The 27,437-nt window shown below is 45.3% G+C and overlaps 1 protein-coding gene across 3 annotated transcripts in view; it reads right to left on the bottom strand.

The window, feature by feature from the left end:
* Positions 1-9,757, bottom strand: part of LNX1 (ligand of numb-protein X 1) — a 98,662-nt gene extending 88,905 nt beyond the window's left edge. For 2 of the 3 annotated variants that reach the window (XM_088021159.1, XM_028100643.2), the window contains exon 1: positions 9,366-9,757. In XM_088021159.1, the coding sequence (XP_087877285.1) occupies positions 9,366-9,757 (392 nt within the window). Of the gene's footprint in view, positions 1-605; positions 698-9,365 lie in introns of those variants that run through there. The other variant, XM_028100644.2, reaches the window with a different exon arrangement.
* Positions 9,758-27,437: the final 17,680 nt, after the last annotated feature.

Genomic DNA, 27,437 nt, shown 5'->3' with positions numbered 1-27,437 from the left:
AAATACACGAAGCAAATGTGGCAAAGCAGTCAAGGTGATGGGATGTGGGGGCTCCCTGCCCACTTCTCTCTGCTCGCTCATACGTTTAAAAATGGTCAAACCCCAAGCTCCAGAGGATGCCTATTGTTTTACACAGAGGGTGACCTCTCTGCTGTGCTGAGGCTGTATGTGTTTTCAGGTACGAAGACTGGGTTCCCAGTAAAAGGAACTAGAAATGCCTGACAGGGGCTGCAGATCTGTGTCTGCAAGCTTGGTTCGTAATTGCTCTTTGGTTCTATTTATGGAAGGAAGAGAAGACACATCTATTGAGAAAAAGTAGAGTACAAAAAAAAAAAAAAAAGGCAGTGTTGGCACAGAAGCAGGAAGAAAATGCCTCGCTGGGAAAGCGGAGCATCCGTAAGATGGTGTGTGTGTTTTTTTGTTAAGTCACAGACCTAAGCATGTCACTCGAGACTGCTGGCTGGCTGCGTGCTTTGTCGAGTGCATCTAGCTCATGAGGGACTGATTCCTCTAAACAGACATACCAGCCAGGGAACGGACTCCGGTTCCACCCCCGACACACCCAACACACAAACACAGGCAGGCAGCGCTATGGCGGGACTCACAGTTCTGAGCACAGGAAGTGCAGGTTGCCCACATTGTCAATGTAGTTGGCAGGGCTGAGCCAAGGCAGGACCAGCAGCAGAAGTGCCTTCATTTTCCGACAGGAGGCTGCTTTCTTCCTGGCCACCTTCGCTCTGTCAGCTGCAGGGGCCCAGCCCAGCTCAGTTCCCTGAAACAAACCTGGCCATATCCCCACAATCAGCAGAGAGAAGGCATCAGATGTGGAGCCCTGGGATGGAGCCACGCTGATAAGTCACAGGCCTGGAAGAGGGTCGTGCCCTCTGCTTCTCGGATGGGAGATATAAGACCAGAGGGACCCACCACGGTTGGCAAGAGGTCTCGGGCTGAGAGCAAGCAGGCTGATGCCCGGGAGAGGGACTTGCCCCTCCTGCAGGATGCTGACTGGTTCTTGGGAAGCAGCTGGTACATTGACATCACCGGCCGGGAGCAGATGGGCTGAAAGCTGAGCTGCGTGGGGAGAGGGCACGGGCATGGCACATTCAGACCCCACTGTGCAGATAGGCAAATCATCAAGAGCTGTCCCCCAGTTTGCTAGAGGAAGACACTCTAAGAAATTAGCATCCTTGGAACACAGCCTGGAGATCGGAGCTCGAAGTGAGTCTCCAGATATTGCGACAGAGGAGGGTTAAACATGAACCAGCTCCGCGCCTGAGTGTATATTTAGAACTTGCCTTTAGGATGTTTTACCTATCTCTGGCCTCACTACACTGGCGGCTGTAAGAGAAGTGACAGCTTCTCTACTCATCTGGACAACTGGCCCTTTGCAAGATTAGGCTGTGTCGCTCTCCTTGAGGATAGCAGAGAGCCTTGATAGACCTAGAGTTCTGTCCAAACCAGGTTCAGGTTCTGGTTCTGCAAGGAGGGAAGTCTCTCTGTTCCTCTTCCTCCCCTGAGTGGCTGAACTAAGCTCTGGCACCAGCTGTGGGATGTTGGGCATTTCATGTAATCCCCCAAGCCTCAGCCACCTCCTCTCTGAAGTGGAGCTCTCTTCATGCCTGACCTGCTGGGGGGTCCCGCGGGGGGCTGGGCCACATTAGCACTTGCAGCGTACAGATTAGTGACTCTAGCCCATGCTCTCTACGTTCGCATTAGGACTTCTTTGCATGCCTAAACTCTGTGATGCCCCCAGAAGCCCCCGGGGCTCCCCTCCTTCTACCCCATCTTCAAGAGGACTAGAATCTGGGACCTTAGTGGCTCAGTCGGTTAAGCGTCTGCCTTCAGCTCAGGTCATGATCCCAGGGTCCTGGGATCGAGCCCCACATCGGGCTCCCTGCTCAGTGGGGAGCCTGCCTCTCCTTCTGTGTCCTGCTCCCCCTGCTTATGCTCTGCTTGTGTGCACTCTCTCTTGGACAAACAAATAAAATCTTAAAAAAAAAGAGGGCTAGAATCCATTTGGGTCTTTGCAGCTCAAGGCCTCAATCTTAACAGAAATGGCTTAAATGGATAGTTTCACTAATGGCACCCAAGCAATTCCAGCAAACTAGACCGGCCAGGACGCAGACCCGGGAGAAGTCCGTGAGCTGAGAACAATTGCAATGAGCTGTAGAAACAGGAATTTGGCCTCAGAGCAGTGAATTTACCTGAGGCGGGCCTGAAAGAGTGTAAGCACAGTAGAACCTTAGAATGTACGGGTTTAACTGCTGCAATTTCGGGCAGAGATAAGCCATCTTGATAAAGCAGGACATGTATTCATTTATAGTTTTGTTGAGGCTCTCATTTGAATTCCATTCCTTGTAAGCCTAGTATGCAAGAGTGAGTCAGGGCTGGGGGAAAGGAAGTAAAATGAAATAGCTGCACAAAGGAAGTTAGGTTTGGTATTTAGCTGCTGGAATCAAACAGATGACGTTGAACCCTAGCTCCGCCGCATCCTAGCTGTGTGACACTGGGCATGTTGTTTAACCTCTCTGAACCTCTGTCTCTTCCTCTGTAAAAGAAAGACAATAATAACAGTGCTTACTCATAGCGTTGTTAGGAAGGTGGAACGAGATGATGCCTATAAAGAGCAAAAGGCTCAATGAGTGTTAGCTATCATTATAAAAATTGTTATTGTTAATAATAATAATGAATAATAACCACTCATAACAGTGAAGGAGCCCAGCAGGCAGCCCAGCACCTATCTCCAAGAGGCGTTGTTATTCTCTTCTTTTCTTTCCTCCCGCACCGTTAGGGACATGAAATGTTACAGCCTTTTCCTGAATATGGAGTTTCACGGAGTCCTGGGACATGCTCTTCTCAAGTGTCCAGGATCTGCTGGATAGATCATGGCTCAGGAAAAGCATGGTGTCTAAAAAAAGGCTGTGGGTTTCATAGTGTGCTAGATTGTAGTTCTGATAATCTTGGACATGTCAGAGTGCTTCTCCAAGTCTCGATGACAAAAAAAGGATGGTTATGCACCAACAATGAATCACGGAACACTACACCAAAAACTAATGATGTAATGTATGGTGATGAGCATAACAATAAAAAAAATTTTTTTTAAAAAGGATGTTTGCTTGCCCTTTTACCTCCTTGCATAAAATTCACTAATGGATATGAATGCAATATAAAAACGAAGGAATTTTGTTGTTACTTCTGTCACTACTGCAAAAACTGCTGGTTGCCTACCCAAGATCTGACCTTCTCTTCTGCCTTTTAACAGAACCTAGGTTTAGTTCGTGGTGGTAATAATGCACTTTAGCCTCTCTCACAGATGGGTGGCCATATAACATAATACTGGCCAGTGAGGTATAAGCAGAAATTAGTGGGTAAGACATCCCAGAAAGTTTTTTAAAGCAAAAGTCTCAGTTTGCATGTTGTCGATTTGCCCTTCCCACTGGTTCTTCCTACCTGGAACTTATTTCTGCCTGGAACTTAGATGTGATGCTAGAGTTTGAGTAGCCATTTTGGGATCAAGAGGTGACAAAATTGAGGATGAAAGCTAATCTGCAAAGCAGAAAGAGACTGGATTCCTGATGGCATCATGATAACATCATACTAGTCATGGACTTCCTACCCCTATACTTTCTGTTATATAAGAAAAATGAAACTTTTATAAAGTTAAACCAATTCAGTTTGAATTTTCTAATATCTGCCATCAAATACAATCCTAATACAATCCCTTGGGGATAGAATCCCAATGGTCATATTCTGTAGCGACATTGCTAGTAAATAGCCCTAACCCTAAACCTTGTACCCTTTGCCTAAGTTCTATCTAACTTTAAATGTCATCTCAGATATCACCCATTACCTCCTCTTTTCTTGCCTCTTTTCACTAAACAAGGAACTCCTGGGAGGCAGGAGCTCTACTGGTCTTGTTCTGCACTGTATCCTCATCATAGTGCCTAGAACACAGTAGATACTCATAAATATTTGTTGAAGGAACTAGAATTCAACTCGGTTAATGAGTCAACTTTTTGGACCAATCTTTCTTGATCAGAAGCAAATTAGCAAAACAAAACAAAACCAAAGGACTTCAGGACTTCAAACGGGCCAAGAGCCACAGCAGGGGTCAAACATTCATACGGATGGATAACAAATGTCCAGGAAGAAAGGAAAAAGGTAAGGAAGATTTCAGGGCATGAGTGCCCTGGAGAATGTTGTTTCTTTAGCAAATTGCTTGGAACGTGATAGAAACTCAGTGGTTCTCCCAGAAGGCAAGGCAGGACAACTGCCTCATTTCTTCTGTGCCCAGAAGAGTGTCAAGAGCAGCTCTCAGCCAGGTAGGAACCAGGAAAAAGTTGGGCTCAGGATTGGAATGTCACTTGAAGTATGTATGTCAAAACACAGTTATAGGGAAAATGTGGAGCCTGGCTGACATGACCAACAAGACCTGTAACCTACCTGTTTTTCCACAGAGCAATGCTCCCCTAGACCTTTCCTCTGGCAGCAGAATCCTCCCTGCACCACAGACAGTAACTGTGTTTGTGTTGTACTGAACACACTAACGAAAGGGGTCACCTGCGAGAAGTAAAGGTCAAGAGAGGTTCTGGGGTAGGTCTTTGGAGAAGAAACTCCGGGGACTTGGGGGTGCAAAATTAATTAAAACAAAACAAAACCCCCGGAGCCTTCAGTCAGGTATGTCTTGGGCCAATTATACACATTTTCATTCAGGGTTGTTTTCAAAACACTGAACAATGATTGATCTCTTTATTCCTGCTAGTAGCTTAAGGGTCCGCTTTATTATCCCCCATAGGTATTATCTTCCACAAGATAGAAACTGAAGGGCAAAGGGAATTATCCTATGAAACAATTCAATGTGCACGTGATTTCAACTTCTCCACTCTTCAAAGGTCATTTTCTCAGGGGCAGAAATCATGGTGTGTATAGATTTTTCTTTCATTCTGGGCCAGGCCTATTGAAGATCCTTGATAAATATTACACATGTGGATGATGCTATTACACAAGGAAGATGTAGTCTTGAGCCTCAGACCACTCCCATTGAGGATCAAGGAAGTGAAGGCTTTCCTCCCACACACCCTCTCACTGCTCTGGGTCAAGAGTGATGCATCGGACTGGCCCTACAGCAACTATGCCATGTCTCCTGGCAATGTCCTTTGGTTAAGAAGGCTCTCTGTCCCTCGACTCAACAAGCCTGTCACCCTCGTGGGAATTCTTTGCAGGAGACCTATGCGATGGAAGTCCACAAGCATCTAAGAGGACGGAGGTCAATGGAAGTAGCCAGAAGATTCCAAACATTAGCTCACATGCTCAGGCTTACTCTCATGGAAGAACCCCCTCGTCTGAAGAGGACGAGGAGCTGCTGGTCCAGCCAGTCATGCACAATCACAATCAGTCCTAAATGTTTTACTTAAGGATTTACATTCAACTCAGGGGCTCAAGCGGCCAGATAACAATGTTTACAACAATGTTTACAAATGACATGAATTCTGGAGAAAACAGGCAGCGTTTGTTTAAAGACGAGGCTGCTTGCATCTCTGGGTCAACAGTTAGGATGAGTGTGGACCTATGGACAGGTCATAAACAGAGACCTCAGCTGAGAGGAAAAATATTTCTCTACCACGTCTTCTTTTCTAGAGGGACAATGGCAACATTCTAAATGTGATTCATTTCTGAAGAGCTCTGTATTCAAGGAGCCCAAATGAAATAAGCTCCCATTCCACAGGTGGAGAAAGCTAAGTCTGCAGTTCTCCATGAAGCCCGGGACTGTTCGGATACTGGGACCCGCTGGGAGGGAGTGTGTGGACCCACATTGGTCACATGGTGGTCTTCAACCAGAATTGTAGTTAAGTCTCCTTACTGGATAGACCCTGAGCCTGCCTAGTTTATATTCATTCCATTTTTGCCACAAGGCAAATAATATTTTTTAAAACTCATTACATTTTAAATACCAAAACTGAGATGCAAAATTTACAAAGAAAGCTATCTTCTAGTACAAATGTGTGACCACGCTCGGGTACCTGCAGCCACCAACCTGGAGGTCTCTTATAGAGATGTAAGGAAAACCCTTGCTTCCTGGTCACCTCTTGGTGGTTCCCAGTTAAAGGGACTCCAGAGTAGTAACAACTTAATCTTCATCTCCCTTCTGAGGGATAGGGGAAGAGATGGTCCGCTGGCCCAGTTGCTGGCCCGACACCTAACAGGGCTCCAGAGTCAGGTGCTGGATTCGCTCCAAGTTTTGAATCCTTGCCAATCAAACGCCCACAGGGTGGGAGGGGAAGGAGTGTATCTTAAGCATTTGATGACTAATATATACAACATATTTTTGGAAATGTTGGTTTCGACCTACTTAGGAAGCTGATGTGTGGCGCAGACCAAGAGCCGGTCTTGAGACCTACACCTCCCTTACGTGGGAGTTTTCCCCTCACAGGGAGCTGCTGCTGGGTGCTTGTGAGAAACTCTGAGGCCTCAGTGTGAAGAGGTGATTTCAATTAGTTTTGGGTTCTTTCCTCACTGTTGTTTTTCTATTGTGCATATCATTATCAGCTGAGGATTCATCCAGACTTTTCCCTGGGCTTCCTTGAGGTGTGTGGGCCACAACGCCTGTGTGGGTGGGTGAATGACCTTCCCACTCCGGGCAGCTGAGGGGTGCTAGTGTCCTCTCTCCCCTGGAGACCCCAGAGGACCCAACTGCTTCTTTCTGGCTCTTCTTCTGCCCCACTTCTGTTGTGAACTCACCCTCCGATCCATATGCCATCTTCTCCCCAGTTTTCAGGATAGTCTTGGCCCCAATCAGTTCTTAATGAGGAAGTGAGGAGAAGCTGCTACGTTCACGTTGTCTCCAGAGACCACCCGCATTTCTTTCCTTTGCTCTCCCCTCTCTTTTCCCTCCCCTACGGAGCTCCTGTGGTGGGCAGAACAACGCCTGCCCCCACAGACGGCCACCTTCTAATCCCAAGGGCCTGTGGATAGGTCACCTTACAGGGCAAAAGGGACTTGGCAGATGTGACTAAATTAAGGATCTTCAGATGAGGAAATGATTGTAGATTACCCAACTGGGTCCAATGTAATTACCAAGTGGGCAGCAGGAAGGCCAGAACCACAGACAGAGATGGGATGATGAAAGCAGAAATAAGAGAGTGAGAGAGAGACAGAGACCAACAGAAAGAGAGAGGGGTGCCTGGGTGGCTCAGTTGGTTGGGCATCTGCCTTCCGCTCAGGTCATGATCCCAGAGTCTCGGGATCGAGCCGCACATCAGGCTCTCGGCTTGGTGTGGAGTCTATTTCTCCCTCCTACCCTACTCGTGCTCTCTCTCAAATAATAAAAATGGATAAAATCTTAAAAGAGAGAGAGGGAGAGACAGAGAGAGACAAAGAGATTGACAAACAGAGAGACAGAGAGAGACACAGAAAGAGAAACACAGAGACAGGCAGAGAGACTGGAAAATGGTCCACTGCTGGCTTTGAAGATGGGGAATGGGGCCACAAGCCAGGGAAGGCAGGCAGCCTCCAGAAGCTAGGTAAGGCAAGGCAGGGGATTCTCTCCTAGAACCAGAGGGAATCAGCCCTCCCAACTCCTTGATGTCAGTCCAGTGCACCCCATGCTGGACTTCTAACCCTCTGGACTGTAAGATAACACATCTATGTGATTTGAAGCCCCGAGTAGCAATCATTTGCTACAGCAGCAATAGGAAACTCATACAGCCCCAAACACCAAGGTAGAGGGTGCAAATGTTGGGAGCAGGGCATGTGATGGGCGAGGGAGCTCTACCAGGGCCTTTGTCCTCCACCACTGCTCGCCTCCCCTAGCCAGTGCGGCCCTGGCCTTGGCCCTGGCTCTGCCCCAGCACCTGTCAGCATCCGCCTCTCTCTGGCCTGCCCTAGACCTACTTCCCTGCAGACAGTACCTCTCCCCCTGCTGGGCCAAACTTCCAACAAAGGTCACAAACAGCCTCCCTCACCCCCTTCTCCTCTGGCCAAATCTCCTGGGCAGTGAGAAGAGGGGTACCCTAGTTCAGATGCCAACAACAGAGGGTCAGAGGCAACCTGCAAACTTGGGTTAGATGCCTTTCACTCAACATCCTGGGGCTGAAAAGCAAGTTCACAGACATAATTAGCATGGAAAACAAGTGCTAAGCATTAAGGCCCAGCCACTGCCCTGGATGCAAATCCACGTCAGAGAATCTGAAAAACAAAGACTCAGACTCACAACCTGAGGTATGTGACCTTTAGAAAAAACACCTGCACCTACCTCTTGCCCTTGTCATGACAGGAACCAAAGTAAACACTAGCTTCCACATTTCCTCTTATGAATAATTATGGTATTATTGTTCACCCTCTCTTAAGCACCTTAAATGTTCTAAGAGAGTACCTCATGTGAAACGAGATTCAGGGCTGTCCTGAGGCCATCCACGGGGGGAATGCCCAGGAACATGACAATGTAAGTGGACAACCTAAGAGGCAGACAGGTGGAGTGCATGATGCTGGCCACCAGCGGAGGTGGTGACACCATCGCTCTGCCACCCATGTGTACCTTGGCCAAAAACTTAGAAAAATCACCGGAAGACAACAGTTTTCTACATTTCTCCATTGAAAACTTTGCTGGCAATACCTCGCATCTCCTCAAAGAAGAGTTGGCCTTCGTCAATTCCCCTACAGAGGACATTTTAATAATGGATCAAATTGGGAGACATTTTTTTTCTGATGTGAAAAGATAAGCAGTGCCTGCCAGGAAATCTTCTGGGGGCCATGAGCCCCAGAGAAAGATGCTCCTCAGATCTTTCCAGTATCTTTGACATTTTAGAATGCACACATATGAAATAAGCCAGCCACAAAAGGACAGATATGGTATGCTTCCTCTTCTAATAGGTTCCTAGAGCAATTCATAGAGGCAGAAAGTAGCATGGTGGTTACCAGGGGCCAGACAGGAGGGAATGGCGAGTTTTGGTTTAATAGGTATGGTTTCAATTCTGGAAGATGAAGAAAGTTCTAGAGAAAGGATGGTGGTGACGGCTGCACAACAGTGTGAATGTACTTAATGCCGCTCAACTCTACTCTTAAAAGTGGCTAAAGTGGCAAATTTTATGTTATGTGAGTGTTACCACCATAAAATAAACCCCCTACTCCCCATACCTACACACCACAACTCTATGACATCCTGTGTTCTCACACTGAACCATAGCGATAAACACCTAGAAGGTTTTCCTTGGGCGATTGCTTTCTTCGGCTGCAAAGAAGAAGGCAGAGGAAAGGCATGTCGTGGAGCACCCGGCCCCCGAGGACAACGCTGCCCCTGGGAGGCAGGCGAGCCCAGCTGTCCCTGAGAGGACACGGCTGAGGGGGGCTGGCCCATGAGGAGGTGCTACCTTGTCTGAAAGTGCTGCTCCAAATCACAGCGCTGCAGGACCTCGGTGCAGTAGTCCGAGAACGGGCAGGTCACCAGCAGCTTGTCGAGGAGCTTGTTGACCAGAATGCTGGACCTCTTGCAATGCTGCAGCACCACCGGCTTGCGGTCCACGGGGCAGAAGTCCTTCTCCACCAGGAAGTTGGTAAGGCACAGGGTGCAATATGTATGTCCACAGGGAGTGTCCAGAGGCTCCAGCAAAGCTTGCAGGCAGATGTGGCATATGAGGTCATCATCCACATCTTCCGTGTAGGTGTAGAAGTGGTTCTCCTCGGGGGAGTGGGCTTGGCCACATACCACACACGGGGGAGCAGGGCTGAGATCAGGGTGACAGGCGGGGTCTGGCTGGCTCATGGTCAACGGGGGAGATGGTCTGACAGGAAATTGGCCCAGGAAAACGGAATGTCCTCAGGAGAAAATCAAGATCTTCTAGGAGCCATCCACAGACCTGAAAGAGAGTAACACAGCTCATCTTCGTTTTCATGGCCACCTAAAGACTCCACTTGCAATGGACTTGAGACTCTGCCACCAGTGGGCAGGAACCGAGCTGTGATTCAGAAGGCCAGGGCTCGCTGCCCACTCTGGTGACCGACATGACCTTGAGCAAGGGACCTTGCCCCTTATGCCTCTGTTTACCATCCATCCTAGTGGCAATAATATTTACCTTTAACATCTTCACATTGGGGTGGGAAAAACCACTGGGTACTATCTGGGAAATGCCTAGAGGAACTCAAAAAGAAATATGCCCTAAGAAACATAAATTGTATTAATTTAATAAAATGAATTAAGAAAATTCTATTAGACCAGTGATTTATAAAATGCTCTGTCAGGGAGTGCCTGGGTGGCTCAGTCAGTTAAGCATCTGCCTTCAGCTCACATCATGATCCCAGGGTCCTGGGATTGAGCCCTGTTTCGGGCTCCCTGCTCGGCGGGGAGTCTGCTTCTCCCTCTCCCTCTGCCTGCCACTCCCCCTGCTTGTGCTCTCTCTCTCTTTCTCCCTCTCTCATTCTGTCACATAAATAAATAAAATCTTGAAAAAAATAAAATGCTCTGTCAGATCGGGACAAGAAGAAAAACAGTTAACCCTCTAACGGCTTTCTCCTATCTTTCTCCGCAGCTTTCTCTAAAACTCAGAAAATGTAGGACATCAGAGCCTTCGACTAAATCATCTGAGAAGAAATGAGAGCTGCTGAGTGTGTTGTATTTTTACTGTGGTGAGAGAACATGTTCGTCCGTATGCACGTCATCCACTCAGTCAGTCACTTAGCGGTCACGTGGGCTCTGGGGCTGCACTGCCTGGGTTCGAATCCCACCGCCGCTGTGGGCCAGTGATTGAATCCATATCTGTAAAAGGAGAATAACAATAGCCTACCTCCTAGGATTGCTGTGAGGATGAGATGAGATATGAGACATAAAGCTCTTACAGTTGTACCTGGAATACAGTAAGTGCTCAGTCAATATTAGCTACTGTCTTTACATGTGTTTGTACTGAATTCATTTGGTCTCCCGTGTAGCCCAGTCCACCTAGAAAATGAAAGCTATAGTTCCTCTCAGGGGTCTTTTGGCTTTGTTTTAATAGTGCTCTTTTATTTAATTATATATATATTTCAAACCAGTGGAATACTATCACACTATGTATTTTCCTTTGGGATAGGAGTTCAAATAATGGAGGTTTTAACATTCCTGATTAATATCTGGAAGCGTCTTGGAATCATTCAATAGATATGTTTTGAGTATCAGCTCTGAGCTGGGTAGTAAGCTGGGTGTGGAGGAGACCTTCAAGAGAGTTCTCAAGGACATGCTCTTGCTCTCGTGGAGTCCCCAGGCCCGGGGAGGCAGGCGTGAGCACGGGTAACCGGCAAGCCTGCGTGACCAGTGCGAACAGAAGTGTGCACTAGGTGCACGCTTAAGAATTCTGCACCCTCCCTCACCCACCGCCCCCTCGACTTTGTTCATTTTGGAAAGTAAATGAAAAGACTTCAGGCATTCCATAAGAACATAAAGACACATGAGGAAACTTAACAGGAAACCTGCTGCATTTGGAAATGGCGGGGCATTCCTAAACCACGTTCCATCTTTTTTCTTTACCAAATGAAGTCCAAGGTTGTTTGTAGGAGCATAGCCTTATCTCAAAAAGAAAACACATTGACTTCAAGCTCTCTCTAGGTCAGCTTCATGTTTACATTTCCGGACTGCGCTCATATGCCTGAAAGAACACTCTGGTCCAGAGGTTGAAGTAAAATGCCCCGAATGTGAAAACACTCAGAAATCATAACATTTTATTGAGCATCAGAAGAGACCACAGAAGGCTAAGGTAGAGAGTGCAGAAGGGGATGAAGTTGTTTCTAGCCCAATTTCAGGGAAACATACACAGCTGCTATGTGTCCTCAAGGCTGATAGAAGGCACTGGAACCACACAGGAAATGCTTTAAGTGGCATGAAAAAGAAGTCAAAAAATCAACATGAAAACGGAAATGGGCCACCCAAAAGATGATCATCAACTACAGGAATAAGAGTGCACATATTTTGAACTTTGACAAGAGTTTGGTCAAATACTCCCGCGTGTTTGGGTCGTGTCCATTCTTTCTCATTGTGCTGTACTGGAAAGTGACAGGAATGCAGTCGTAGCTCGGGTCACGCCGCCGAGAAAACAACTTCACATTTCTGGGCCCTGCCCGGAAATGTGAAATGATGGAGCTGAACCAGACGTTTGGTTTTTCAGACTGTGTTCTGGAAAGTGGCAGATGCCTCGGTGCCTTCCAGGGGAGGGAGGACGGGAAGGCGGTTCGGGTAGAGCTGTGCCCACATCTCCACCCCACCCAGTCCCAGCTCCATTTTGATGTGTTTCTGACACATCAGTTTCCTTATAATATTCTGTTGGATGAAATCTAGCTTTAAAAAAATAAATAAAGGAAAAAAAAAAAAAAGCAAGCCACCAGACCAATACTATAAAGTCCCTTTCAGAAAGAGAGTTCTAGGATTCTATGCTAACAAAGCAGAGGGTTTTGCTTTGTTTTGGGTGGTCAGCTTCTGGGAAAATCTTTTTTTCTTTGCCTTCTAACAGTTTTGAGCATTTACCATGTGTCCGGCACTGTCCTAGGGGCCTTCTATAGACTATGTTATTTAATCCATGCAAATCCCCAGGGTTGTTGGGTTTTGTTTGTTTTCATCTAACAGATGAAAAACTAAAGTGTGACAGGGAAGTAACTTGCCAGTTTCCACCAAAAAAGAAACAAACCATGAAGTGGTGCTGACTCCAGGTTCTGTTCCTAAGCATTTCGCTGTTGTGTCCAGGCATCTTTCCTGATCAAGACTAGTCAGAATGGAACCAGCCGAGTATAAGAGCCCCAAGAAATTAGGTTTAAAGTCTCTTTAGGCCCATTGCTAATAGGCTTTTCCAAGGCTCTGATTAAAAATAGTCTTTCCCTTTACTAACCGCTAGAATGCCCAAGACCGAATGAATGGAATGGGGAATGGGCAAGCAAAAATAGTGGGTTCTAGTTCCAACCCCAATTCTTTTTTCTTTCCTTTTTTTCTTTTTCTAAGAGAAATTTGAATTCCCTGGCCCTTATCCATGTGAGTAGACCAGATTCCTAACATAATATTAATGTAAACACTCCCGTATATATTTTCCAACTTTGCTTTAGACTAAATAAAGCCTAAATGAATAGACACAGATTATGAGAGAATTGCCCCCCCCCAAAAAAAAGCACTTTAGGCTCTAAAGAAAGAACTAGGTAGACTTTAAAAAATATGATTAATATTATTTGAGGTTTCTTATTTCCAGTTTATGTCTCATAAACACGTGTGATGTATCATGTTTTTAAGACATGTATGTGCCTTGCTGAACCGATAAGAAATTATCTAAAATCATTATGGCTTAAAGGTAAACTCTTTTTTCTTCTAAAAGCAAGTGAGAGGGCCTGTCAGCTTTGAGTCCATTCACGTCCCTCAGTGTGCCAGCCCTCAGCACCCCTGGCCCTGGCTGAGGTAAGGCGACAGAACTGCAATATGGCTTTGCTGCAGTTTGGAGAAAGAGAAGGGAAGTCGATTCCCTCCTTGGGTGCGTGTATGGGGCACGGGGGTGAAAACAGTACACTTCCTTCATAGAAACCTATTGTGGTTTAGGAATGATCTTTTCTGTCTCTCCTGTGATTCGTGGTGCAATAGAAGCCCAAGGTGACTTTGAGAGGGACGTGCAGCCCACCAATGTAGTGGTGAGAAGGGCCAGGAAAAATAAAAGTCTATATCTGGGTCCTTAGTCCCTGCTTCCTTTCCCACCAGTTTATGGTCGCACCCAGAATTTGTACAGAAGTTTCTTCTACCTAACTTACAAATTCTAAACTTCTCTGGCTGACAACAAAGCCACATTCCAGAGCAAACGTGAGTCAGCACTGTCTGCTAGGTCGTTAGAGGTCATATGTATCCTGTCACCTGCATTAAAAATCCAAAAGTCTTAAGAACAAACATATTTTCACAACTTAAAAAAAAAAAAAAAAAAAGAACAGCCGTTGGGATACGAACTGTTTGGAAGTGGGAAAATGTCTGCATGACATAGCCGACCAGAACAACGGGGTCCTTGGTGTGTTCGTGTCCTACCAATTCTCCGTTAAATGCACACTGGTTTTGCAGAAAATGGTTACCCGAGGATAAACCATATACTGTGCTGGAAAGACAATGGATAAACATATCATTTGGCAGGCTGCACTGACAATTTCACATTTTCCTCCTCCTGAAAGGACAAGACTCGATTCCACAGCTCCTCTTGAATGGCTGCATGAGTCACAGTTTTACAACGACAGTAATTGGACGGCATACTATTAAAAAGAATTCATCCTCATAGTCAATGGCAGTGTGTCCTGCATTGGGATTTCGACCTTGACAAAGATGAAACATTGAGCCATAGACTCTTTGTGTTGAAAGGGACCTTGAGGGAAGGTCCCTAAATTAAACAGCCCTTTACTACCTTCTAAAATAGATCATCCTGCATTGGAGAGCTCTAACTACTAGGAGAACAGTCTCTAGATAGAACAAAAATTTGCTTCTCTAGAACTCACCTACCCCCTCCATGGGTGCCAGTATTCTCCTTGGAACTATTTAGAATAGGTCACATTCCAAAAAAAAAAGGGGGGGGGGCGGCGCCTGGGTGGCTCAGTCGTTAAGTGTCTGCCTTCAGCTCAGGTCATGATCTCAGGGTCCTGGGATCGAGCCCTGCATCAGGCTCCCTGCTCGGCAGAGAGCCTGCTTCTCCCTCTCCCACTCCCCCTGCTTGTGTTCCCTCTCTTGCTGTCTCTCTACATCAAATAAATAAATAAAATCTTTAAAAAAAAAAAAGAATATGTCAAATTCCTTAAGTCCTTTAATTATTGGAAGATACCCCATTTCTCACCCCTACCCCTCCAGGTCCAGCAGCAGCCTTCGGCTATCTGGCATTCCTTCCAGCTTCCATATGTTCTGTGAGGCTGACCACTCTCCTCTGCAAGCTCCCCGATTGTTTGGTGTCCCTCCTGCAGTGTGTGGGTAGAATGAACCCCAAAACTCCAGGACAGAGTGAGACGGACTAGAGCCTAGGATGGCATCTGCTTTCTCAGGCCACTGCTATCACTGCAGTCCTGGCCTGCCCTGAGCCAGACACCACCCTGAGGCCTGGGAAAAGCCCTTAGCAATTCCTGAGCACAGAGGAGGGGAAAAAGTCAAGGGTAATAAAGTAGAAAAGTAGCGGCTAGGAGCACAGTTTAGAAAATTCAAAGATATTTAGTAGTATTAGGTGGATTTATCTAAACAGACATTCCTTAGTGGCTAAACAGTTGAGTATTAGAATCTGCAGTGTATAACCCTATCCCAAGAATGAGTGGTATTTGGGGCTCTGGACTCTCCTATTTGTCTGTAAGTGTTCCTATATTTTGGTAAATCTTGCTGTTCTAAAATGTACTGACAAACTGAACAACAGGAAAAAAGAGAAATGGAAACCATTTAAACACATGGCAAATCAGAGATCATTTTTTTCATCCAGAGCACAAACATCAATTAACACTCACCAACATCCCTAATAAATGAAAAAGTTAAAAAAGCGGGGCCACGGGCAGCCGATGGAATGCCAATGAGATGAGCTGAAAGTCCCGCAGCTCTGGATGCTTCTCAAAAAAAAAAAAAAAAAAAGAAAGAAAGAAAGAAAAAGGAAAAGAGGAGAGAAAAGAAAAAAAGACAAAGAAAAAAGCTGCACGAGTGCTGGAAAAGAAAGTGTCTGAGAAGGTGCCCTTGTCACCTGGGCCCATTAGGTGAGCAGTTCACTGAAGGGCTCATAAACCGGAGGAAGAATTTGCTTTACATGAGAGGAAAGAAGCATCATCTAAAGCCAGGCCCCAAGATGATCACAGGATGATTGGATCCCGAAAGAGCTTTGTTTTGAGAGTGTGTCCGTTAAGTGACAAGCATTCTCTCCAGCAGGGACTCCGTGACCATGTAAACAGTGTGGGGCTCTGCCCTCCTATAGCTGGGTTGCTTCCTAAGTTCTGCTGACTTATTTAATGTTGTTCAAAATCTCCTAATCCATCTTCCTCCAACCCCGATGTTTTACATAAACACAATAAAGACTAAAAACCCCTATGCTAGAGGATTTCTGAGGGAACTTTAAGCTTCAAGAAACTGAGCTTGAGGTTTTTTGTCATTGACAATACCTTGAAATTTGGATGAAGCTACGCAGGGCAAAAGGGTTGCAGAATTGGGTTCAAACTGGTCATTGAGGCCACACCTCAGTGCAGAGATCCCAGTCAGTCAGGAACATCATCCTGGACCATGAAGCCCAGAAACACACTCCTGTAGGAATCGAATGGGGTAGTGCTGGGAAATTCTTCACCTTGGCGGCCTCATTTCTCTTTCCAAATTAATTGTCAGCTGGCCTGTTTGTCTAACCACTGCCCTGGCCCTGGCTGGAACTCCCAGATTAGATTATTGTGGGGGTGGGGGAGTGATTGCCAAAGTTAGGGCAAGCTCTATCTTTCTCTATTAAACAAAGTAAATTTATAATTACATTTTAAATTATAGATAAATGTATAATTACATTTAAATTATAGATAGATTTTACAAATACCAACTGTGAACTAAGGGACATAAGAGGGTGGACAAACGCTCTGTGGGCTATTCCTTAGCTTACAGACGCAGCAATAATAGGGGGGAATTAAGTGCTTTAGTGACCTGAATAAAAATTGTGACACATGGGATAAAAACTGTCTTTTAACCAAGAGGGTTTGAAGTGCAGGCTGAGGAGGCAGGGGTGCTATATACATTTCCAGAGGAAAAGGAGATAGAACCCAAGGAGATAGAACACCTTCTTAGGCAGGTGCTTATGGACTGTTTCAAAAGTCAGGGTTAGATCTGATCCTACTTCATATCGAAATCCATGATCTCCAAGAAGGAGCAAGCAATTCATTCATTGCATCTGTGAATGACACTAGCCTGCATAGTGTTGCAAACACTAGAAAGGACAGAAAAAATATATCTAAATGGTCTTTAAAGAGGTTGAAATTAAAGGAGAATTGAACTAAAAGGAGACAATGTCTGGAGTCAATAGCTGAGAACACAGACAGAAAGTGGGAAGAACAGGGAAGTGCTCAGGTAAAAAGAGTCCCAGGTGGCTAGCGGATCAGATACAAATTTTAGTAGCCCAGGGAAGATCTTTTACAAGCTGCTTGGAGAGGAGCCTGAAGATTTACTACTGCCTTTCGCCTGGGTATTATGGCACCTCTTTCCTACTGGAGTTTGTTTGTAAGAACTCTGTCCCAGAAAAAAATGTCTTCCCATCTCCTGGTCTACCAACATGGTGGAATGGAGCTGACCCCTTGCCAACAACAAAACCGAAGGCAGAGTATTTTGCATTGACTGAGGAGGGCTCTGTTCATATAAATACTCGCCATAGGATCTTGGGAAGCACTAATGTCAGAGGAGAAGCATGGAAAAGCAGGCTGACCTTCTTCCACCCGAGGCTGGAAAATAGATTCAGGAAATGCTTTTTTTTTTTTTTTTTTAACAGAAAACCAAATTTTATAGAGAGAAAGACAAGGTGAAGGAAGATATTTGAATTCTCAACATTGTTTCTGCTGTGTTTTAATTCTATATATGTTCATTGATCACCTATGCCACGCCTGGCATTTGTCTTAAATTCTGTGGGAGCTCCCATAGGGAATTCAGTTTTATCTTCAGTAAGTTTAAGTCTAATTAGAAAAATGGAACTTACATATAGAAAAAAATGTTAAAGCATTGCAAAGGAAATACACAATGAGTATGGCCAGGAGTATGATCCGCCTACCCCCTCCACCCGCCCCCCTCCAAAATAGGAGCCAGGAACAAGTTTTGGAGGCAAAGAGGTAAGAGAACCATATAATGTGGCCCGGAATAGTCAGGACAGCTCATGGAATCGTTGGGCCTCAGGGCAGATCATCAAAGATTAATGGTATTTGGACAAGTGGGAAGAAATTAAGGTAGGGGAAGAACCTGAACAAATCCCCCAGTTAAGGAAGAGAAACATACATACTAGTGTTTGGTCACATGATGACCTGTATTTGAGATTTTAAAACGATTTATTAAAAAATCACAGGATTTGAGGTTGGGTAAGAATCTTAGATTCTCCCCAAGTGTAGGAAACCTCTACAACAGCCTTACAGCTGATGGTGTATCAGCTTCTGCTTTAACAGATTCAATGATGGGAAGCTTATTAGTTTTCCGACAGCTGAATGCTTTCCTTTTGTTACTTGGATCTTTCAGTGTGATGTAGATCACATTCATTCCCTCAAAACATGGCCATCCCCCCGCTCCAAATTAAAGAGAGAATTGGTGGTTTCTCTCTTGTCTTTTCTTTTTGTCTCTGGTACTTCCAGTTGTCTTCCCTGGTAGTTGAGGTGGTAGTAAAGGGTCTACCCAGGATGCTCACTAGTTTGTTAAGGTCCCTTTGAAAACATGGCACCCAGAAGTGGACACTTATCCAGTTGTGGTTTGATGGTTCAGCGGAGTTGTTGCTTCCTTATCCAAGATACTACTTGTCTTTTAAAGCAACGTAAGATGGCCTTTACTGCTTTGCTTTTCCTAGATACATCACACTATTGACTGAAAAAACTCAGTAGGTCTTTAGATCATAAAACACTTACTATTTTGCCTTGAACATAGAAATACATGATGGTAGTGGTGAAGGCTGCCGATTATAACTCTCTTTACCTATGTTTTGACCAATATTTCAGCCTCCACGTGGACAAGGAGTTGCTCTATGAGTAGTGGGAAAAGCCTGTGTGTATGAGCGTCCGTTGGGGTATGTGTGTAGCAGGTAAATGTTGGCCCCTAAAATATCTTGCCCTGTCCTAATCCCCAGAACCTTGTTAGAACAAAGGTCTTTGAAGATGAATAAAGGATCTTGAGATGAGATCATCCTGGATTATCTAATTTACCTTAAATCCTATGACAAGTGTCTTCATTAGACCCAGAAGAAGAGAACACACACACATAAGAGAAAGTGATAGGAAGACAGAGGCAGAGGTTGGAGTGATGAAGCCACAGGCCTAAGAATGCCTGGAGGCACCAGAAGCTGGAAGAGGCAAGGAAGGATTCTCTCCTGGAAACTTTTGAGGAAACGAGGTCCTGCTAACACCTTGACTTCAAACTTTTGGCCTCCAGAACTGTGAGAGAATAACTTGTGTTGTTTTAAGCCACCAGGTTTATGGCGATCTGTTACAGCAGCCTTAGGAAACTAACACAGAAGGCTATGTATTTCCAGGGGCATTCCGCCAGGAATGGGGTAAACATTCCCAATGATCCACACCAGCGCTTCTCTCCATGGCTTAAGGATATGGAAAATATGTTGGGAATGGCCGCCACTTAGACTGCTCCATTCTTAAGGAGGCAGTTCTGCCCTCGTATAAAAATGTAATCATTTTCTTTTAATCCATTACTAAGTTAGAATACAGATGTTTTCAGTGATGACGGGTAAGCCAAGTTTGCTAGGGCCCCTGGGGGGAAAAGACTACAGAAAGACTAGCTGAGTGTGTGTGTGTTGTAGAGAACATAATACACATCTAACAAGGATACTGAATGAGGAATTTGAAAACACTGGGTGACTCATGTATTAATGTGAGTACGCAGGTGCCTAACCATGCAGCGTTCTATTCAAAGAAGGCCACATGACTGACAAAAGCAGTCATAGGCAAGTCATGCAAATCATCTCCCAGATGGAAGTGACATATTTACACCTCGCCATCATGCATATGCTATTGCCATGCACTGTGCCAAGATGCTATTAAAGAAAATTCTTGGAGAGTTTCCACTCTGCTGTTGATGAAGTCTCTTGTGTGCCTATGACAAATGCATCAAACATAAGTAAGAGTCACTGGAAAATAATGGTGGAATTTAAATCCACACATTCCAAGGCACAAATGAGTGATGTAAAAAACAACAACAACAGTGTCCCTGGTAAATTGGGCCAGAACCTACTCTGATGGCTGTCCTTGTGTAAAGTCAATCTACCACATCAAAGAGCATGGTTCCCAACAGCAAGGGGAAGAGGTTCTTTCAGAAAGGCAGAGGAAGAAGGGCAGGGATGAAAAGAATAGAAATGAAGGGATTATCATAAAAACTGTAAATCTCAAATTGGGAGGCCCTCTTGCCTACTCCCTACCTGCAGCAGGAATCTCTTCTTCTTCCTCTTTTTAGAATATAGTAGAAAATGATAATAGTTACTATTATTATTATTATTACTATTTAATGAACAATTCACTAGGTGCAAGATACTGTGCTGTGTACTTTACATGTATTCTCTCACTTAATCATTATAATACTGCCATGAGACCAATATAACCTACATTTTATAGATGAATATATGTGTCGCTAAAGAAACACAAATTCTCTTTGGCCTTCATTCATTCATTTAGCAATGCATACTGGGCACATACAAATATACCAAGTAAACAAATATACCAAAAAACAATCACCTTCAGTGACAGGGAAGTCAGTACCCCAAAAGGCAACCTACTGGATTTTTGGACAGCTCTCATTCTTAGAAAGCTCTTTCTTATATTGATCTGTGAGGCCTCTCCATGTAACTAAGCAAATAGGTCACTGTGGTGTCTTTGTTCACTTAGAACAAAATGAGCTAAGAGGAAATGGTGAGTGTAAGGGGTTTATAGGAGGCAACTGACATTCTTGGTTTCTGATTTCAGCTAAGTGCAGTTTTTATACTTAACAACTTGTCTGGTTTTCATGTTAACCCTTATTCTTTGGGGATTACAGACGGCTAAATCCCATTAACCCAGAAAGAGAGATGCAGTCTTCCTTCCAAATAGTTTTGAAGAGCCGTTGATAGTTTGGAGGCACTGTCAGAGAACCATAAATGTGCCACCCACATAAAAGCAAGTCCACGCGATACCAGCACATAAATATCAGGAATAGTTATGTGTCACCTCCAGGAGGTCCATGAATACTGAGGCGATGAGGAGGGCACATTTCAGAGCCTCCCTCATACGTCCTCTCTTGGCAGCATCTTACAAGAATGGCCTTTCAAGTAGTCAGAATCCCAGCAGCGGACCCTATTTTCTCCACTCCACCTGAGGAATTCACCTCCAAAAGGGAGACACTGGAAGCCAGGAAGCCGGGCATCACTGCTCTGGGAGATCCCACTGTTTATTGACATCACAGAATCCTCCTGCCACAGGTCTGCAGAAGACCAGGCCTTCCGACAGGCAGCTCCCCTACCATGGAGCTCCAAGATAAACAAGATCATCTTTGGTAACAGGTTTTCTTTCTAAACCTTTGGGGGTCTTTGGGGAAATCTGTTTTCTCAAAGAGGCTTTGGCCCTCCACTGACTACTGTGTCCTTAATAGCATTGGACATTATTATGTCCAAACTGTAGCATGACCTGGTAAGTCAAACCTTAACCAATATAATAATTGTTTCCTCTACAGGCTCACCTCGGAGACAGTTCAGGTTCAGTTCCAGACCACCGCAATAAAGCGAGTATCACAATAAAGCAGATATCATAATAAAGCGAGTCAAGGGAATTTTTTCGTTTCCCAGTGCATATAAAAGTTTACACACTACCATAGTCTATTACGTGCGCCATAGCCTTATGTCTAAAAAAGCGATGTATATACCTTAATTTAAAAATCCTTTATTGCTAAAGAATGCTAACCATCATCTGAGCTTCCAGTGAGTCATAATCACTGAGCACAGGTCACCATAACACATACAATAGTAATGAAAAGTTTGAAATACTGTGAGAATTACCAAAATGTGACACGGCGACACAAAGGAACAAATGTTGTTGGGAAAATGGCACTGATAGATGTGCTGGAGGCAGGCTTGCCACAACCTTTCCATTTGTAAAAAATGCAATATCTGCAGAATGCAATCAAGCCAAGTATGCCCGCATGTAACAAGACATATGCCCGTACTAACCTAACAAGGGTTACCATTTATTGAGCACCTACTATATCGTAGACCAGGCACTTTACATAAAACCGTTTCATGTTTATTCCTTACAACAGCACTGGGTTTGGGAAGTATTCCACTTCTCAGATGAGGCCAAGTGTGACAAAGAGGCACTAAGGGAGTTATGTTAATTACACGGTGGAACCAGGTCTCGGACCCCGACCTGTCTGATTCTATCTTCCTTTAAAAAAAATAATACTAGCAAGAGCTCGCAATTGTGCCAGGAAGTGTTCTAAGCATGTTAGACATTTCACTCATTTCTTCCTCATAATAAGCCTATTTTCCAGCTGAGGTAAAGGGGGTTAAATCACCTCCACAGGCCACACTGCTAGTGTAAGGGAGCGCTGGCTTTTGAACCCAGGCAATCTGATGCTATTCTAAAGAAAAGGTAAATAAACAAGGAAACGGATGGGCAGGGAAGCTGAGGTTCTTCCCCAGGACCCCCTAAGCACGCCAGTAGTAGGGTCGAGGTTATGAACCTCTGTCCTCAATCTGCTCGTGAATGATGAAAACTTGCCTTAGCTTTTCAGGGTAGGGTGAGACTTAGAGGAGCCTGGGAACACTTCTGCTCTTATGCAATGCCTCAAGGTCATCCAACGGCATGGGATATTCCATGAGTGAGGCAATCACCTCCAAGGGAGCCACAAGCTCCCTTCCCTAGCGCAGGGCAGGCTCCCAACCGGCTACCTCCTCCTTGTCCTGGTGACTTGGCACAGCAGCTCACCAGGCTGCGGCCAAGGGTGTTTATCTGCAAGACTGGAGGAAACCAAGCACCCAGTCTGCCCTGGAGAGAGAGCACAGTTGAAAGCAGAAAGGGCCGCCTGCCAAGTCAGATTACAGCAAATGACAACAGGACATTCCCCCTGCAAGCCTGCGGAGGACCACATTCAGTGGGCCTGCTGTGGCATGAGGGCTTTGCGGTGGGAAAGGCAGGAGGAACAGCAATGGCCAGCAACTCCTAAGCATGCCTGGGAGCTGGCAGAGACCGATCTGCCTGGCTTGTGTGACACAGTTTAAGCGTTCTCCTGCCTCCTGCTTGTTTTCTTTCTCTGAACTGTTAACATTGGAGTTAATTATGTACAATTAATAACCATAACAAGAACTATCAGGGTTCCTAATGATGGTAACCACAGAGGATCTTTTATCTTCTTGGGTCAGACTATCTCTGCCAAGCACCCAGGAAAATTTCTTTAAGAATGGACCGCACCTTTACTTGGCGCCCATGTAGAGCCAGACATTGGTCACCCGACGCTCTCAACATGTTATCTCACTTATGTCTCATGGTCACTTCATATCATAGGGATTGTCTCCTGTTCACTGATGAAGAAACCGAGGGTCTGAGAAGTTGAGTAACTTGCTCATGAATGTAAATGGAAGACATTGTATGTTTTCCAATCAGGCCCTATTTATTGCCTCTTGAACCAAGAGATGGCATTAGTACAGGCAGGGAACCACTGTGGGTCTCTCACTCCTTTGGAGTTGTCCTTTGGACAACACTTGTGTGTAAATTATCCAAGAGACCAAGTACATTCTATATAACCTGACTCTGGATTCCAGTCTCCGTAATTTCTTTCCTTTCTTCTATCTGGGGGCATAGCATGCCCAGCTTTGTTCCTTTAGCAGCCAGGGACCCTGACATACAGTGATGAAATGGTGTATTTAGTCATAACTTCACTACTGTGCAAAGAGCTAACAGACCGTGGTAACCCAGAGGGAATGCATCTTGTGGAGAGGTTTGTGACTTTAAAGACACATTTCTCTCCAGAAACATTCAGGATCGAAGAGATCTTTTTGTTTCTTCTACTGACAAAGCTCTGAATCAAGTGAGAAGACTAGTAGGGGACAACCTCGTAGCCACCAACCAAACACACCACTTGGGGGAAAAGAACAGACAAAGGTCAGGGAGAGAACAATACAAGCCTCGGAGGAGGGAGAGAGAAATTGACAACAAGGCCCCGGGCAGATTTCTAGTGGTGAGAAGCAAAGGTCTGAGACAAAAGTTTTCTCAGCTTGTTTCAATTTTTCCTTCTGGAGAGTTGACATGCACCTTGAATTTCCGGGTGGATGAATAGAAGCATAACTCCTAACAGGCTATTCCTTTGCAAAGATCTTTGTGAACTGAGATCTCAGAAAAGTAACCGATGAAGGAATCCAGAATGAAATGTCCCCTGGCTGGTTCATTTCTCCCTCTACAGTTTCCAGCTCATCCCAGCAGGGGATTGGGTTTATTTTCCTTTCTCTAAGTACAGTGCTGGCTGTGGAGTGTGGCTCTTGGGCTGTCAAGAACAGAAGTAGTACAGGCTGTGGGATCAGGATTTAAGAAAACAAAAATGGATCCTACAGGTAAAATTCCTTAAAAAAAAAAAAAAAAAGTCAGGTCCTGGCAGAACAATGTCTTCGGTATATTTGCTATTAAAAGAGAAAAAAAAAGTGGAAGAATTGAAAAAAAAATTAAAAATCAGACCTGAAGTTACATTCATTCTCCAATATTAAGCACGGAGGAAAAAAATCTTTACTTTAACCAAAGGTCAGCAGGCAGCCAGTTCAGGTCTGGATGTAAACAGTTCTAATCCGGACTGTAAAGTGGTTTTTAAGAACGTCAACAAAGAACAAAGAAGACAGTAGACTTTTTTAGAGAAGAAAGAGGGAGGAAAATGAGTGCAGGGCTTCCGAGGAGGGCAGCAGAAGTTACCCGTCTGAGGACGGGACTTCTGGGGGGAAAAAAATGTAAGGTCATCTCACAGGTTCAGATGGAAATTGCCTCTGGTGAGACAAACGCAGAGAAGTAAGGCCAAATAAGGCAAATGAGGCAAAAATAAGGCAACTCTGAATTCATTCGGCGCTGGCCTCCCAACCCCCATTAAGCAGGCTGAACAGGTCTGAACCTTTGAGTTCAGTTTCAGAAAAGTCTCCGCTGCACTCCACTCCAGGGTTAAAAAAAAAAAAAAAAAATCAGATCAACTTCCCAGACAAGCAGGGGCTGGCTTAATGATTAAGAGAAACAAAAAGGATTAAATATCTGGCCTGGGAGAATTTTCCTGTACAACCAAAATGTCAAGGCATCTCTCTGCTCTTCCCTCTCAAAAGGGCTTCTCCCTGTGGGACAAACACCTGGGCTAAGCCATTCAGCTTTTATTTTTTCGTTCAAATTCCTCACTCAGATCCCTCAGGGGCCAGGGGTCCAAATGCCAGAAGAGAAAAATGGAGGGTTTCAACTCACCTTTTCGAGTGTGTGTCCAGGGCACTCAAGGCAGCAGCAGCCCTGCAGGTCCCATGCCTTGTGGGTGAATCCAGCAGTTCCTGGGGCTGCCGGAGCAGTGACCGGGCTCAACCCTGGTGCACAGGTGCCTAAGGAAGGAGGAGGGCATTGGTTGGTCGAGAGCAGGAAATGTGTGACATCACAGGAGCCTCACAGATAAAACATTGCTGGGACCTTAGCTATTGAAACAGTCAGTATAGGTCCCGCCCACCTGTCATCTACCTGAATACCTGCAAGCAGGTAGGTGGCGTCTCTGTGCGGACAAATGAATCAGTTAGAGCAATTGGCAGGTTGGAATTTACTTTCTTTCCTGAGCACAGCACGCGTCCAGCCCCGTGGACAGATCTGAACTTACAAGCCCGGTGGCTTCTACGGCCCCCTCCTCCCACCCCCCAACCCCCAAATAGCTGCCTATAAAAGAGGCAAAAAGGAAATTTAAATGCTGAGACAGTGTTTTGGTGGGCGTAAGAAAGAAGAGTGTGAAGATCGATCGACTGCTTGGAAAATTTTTGAGAGATCCCCTGGAATGCCATTCTGAATGGCATCCCTTTGAATCCCAAGTGCTTTTCTGTTCCGATACTAAAAATCAGAGGTGATGCTTCAAATGCATTAAAAAAAAAAATCTAAATATGATACTGGTTGGCAGTTTCAAGGTCGAGTTTTCAAACACTTTTTCTCCTACCCCCACCCCAGGAGGAGGAGGGTGTTTTAATTCCATATTCAGGAGTTTGGAAAACTTCGGCCGTTCCTACCGCGGTCATTAGTCATATGGACTTGACAGTTCCCTCTAAACCTGCAATTAGGAGCAATTTAAATGATTCAGATTTGAATGATCGTGCAGTAATAAGGTGGCTTTGTCTGCTGAGTTACAGCCAGGAAGAAGGAGTCAGAATTGTTTCTGTCCTAAGCGTGGTGTGTGACCTTGGGCAAGTCACCGTGTTGCTTGAGCTCTTCCAGCAGGAAAAGACAGTAACGCCACAGAACCATCTGGGAGCGCTTATGACTGACTGTTCAACCCTTTGGCATCTTCCAGACGATTATAAACAACTCCCTTCATTGTATTTAAGCGCGGTGTATTTCTGTGGTCCCCGTCCAGCATCTCCCGACCATTCATTCTCCAGAATGTGCTACCGGGGGAAATTGAGGGTTCTCCCTCCCAGGAGATGGTTGCTTACCCCGAGAGACATTTTTTTTCCCCTGAAGAAAAAAAAAATGTGGAAATTCCCATTCCCACCCCTTCGCCCCCTTATTCTCTGTCCCTCTTCCGATGCTGGAAACCCTTTTTTTCCATGCGTTGTAACATTGCACTTCTTTAGCGGGTTTTGGTCGGTCCGTGGGTGGTAGGTTGGCATCTTGGAGGAGGGGTGGAGGAAGAGGCACTAATGAGAGGGGGAGGGCGAGAAGAGGGAAGGAAGGAGGTCTTGATTCTGTTCTCTTGGCCTCAGCTTTGGGCGCAGCCAGTAAAACTACCAGGGAGGGAAGGAAGAGAAATTCTAGTCTAGGGCAAGGGGTGCAGGGTGGGCTCTGAATACTGCACTAGGAGGAGAGCTGGTTCCTCTCCCCCAGCCGTCCCAGACTGCTCTACCACCACCTTCCCCACCTGGGACCTGGGTGTACCTTGAAAAGAGAATGACAAGCTTAAAAAAAAAAAATCCCCATTCACGTTTTTATCCCATAGAAGCTAAGGTTGGTGTGGCCTCTTCTTTAGTGTTAACAACAGGAAGAGGAAAACCGCTCTCCATGTGGGCCATTCAGGAAAAGTACCAGTCCCCCAGCTTATTCTCAAATGAGAAATATCAGCAAAACAAAGGCTTCTCCTTCACTTGGACAGGGTGTCCCCCTGGGCCGTGAAGAAGGGCGGGGCGAGCGACCAACCTGATGAATCATCTAGAAGATCGGCCTCCAGCAGTCTTGAGGCCACCTTCCTTCCCCGTGTGTCAACCATGCCTCATCTTTTTCTAGGGCCTCCAAGTCTGTCCTGGGAGAATGGAATCACAGACAGATTCTTTTTGTTTTGTTTTTGGTTTTTTTCTCTTTTTGGAGGGGGAGTTGTGTATGTGTGTGCCGGGGGGGGGGAGTGGGGGGGGAAGAATTTGTAAGAAGTGATGGCGCATAAAGCTTTATCCAAAGGCCTCCAGGCTATGGGGCTTCACTTGCTGTATTCATATACACTTAGCCTTCTGTATATATATGGCCTGATGAATAAAAATTAAGAACAAGAGTTGAGGCAGGAGTGTAATTCACTCCCTGGTGTGGTTGTATAAATGAAGAGAAAGAGAAAAAAGTAGATATATTTTACACAATCAGAT

The sequence above is a fragment of the Eumetopias jubatus genome, unplaced genomic scaffold, assembly GCF_037043125.1.
Source record: "Eumetopias jubatus isolate StellerSeaLion01/CBP00866 unplaced genomic scaffold, mEumJub1_p1.0 scaffold_2, whole genome shotgun sequence".
Taxonomy (NCBI): Eukaryota; Metazoa; Chordata; class Mammalia; order Carnivora; family Otariidae; genus Eumetopias; species Eumetopias jubatus.
The sequence above is the reverse complement of the archived record's forward strand: the minus strand, read 5'-3'. Positions and strand labels throughout refer to the sequence as shown.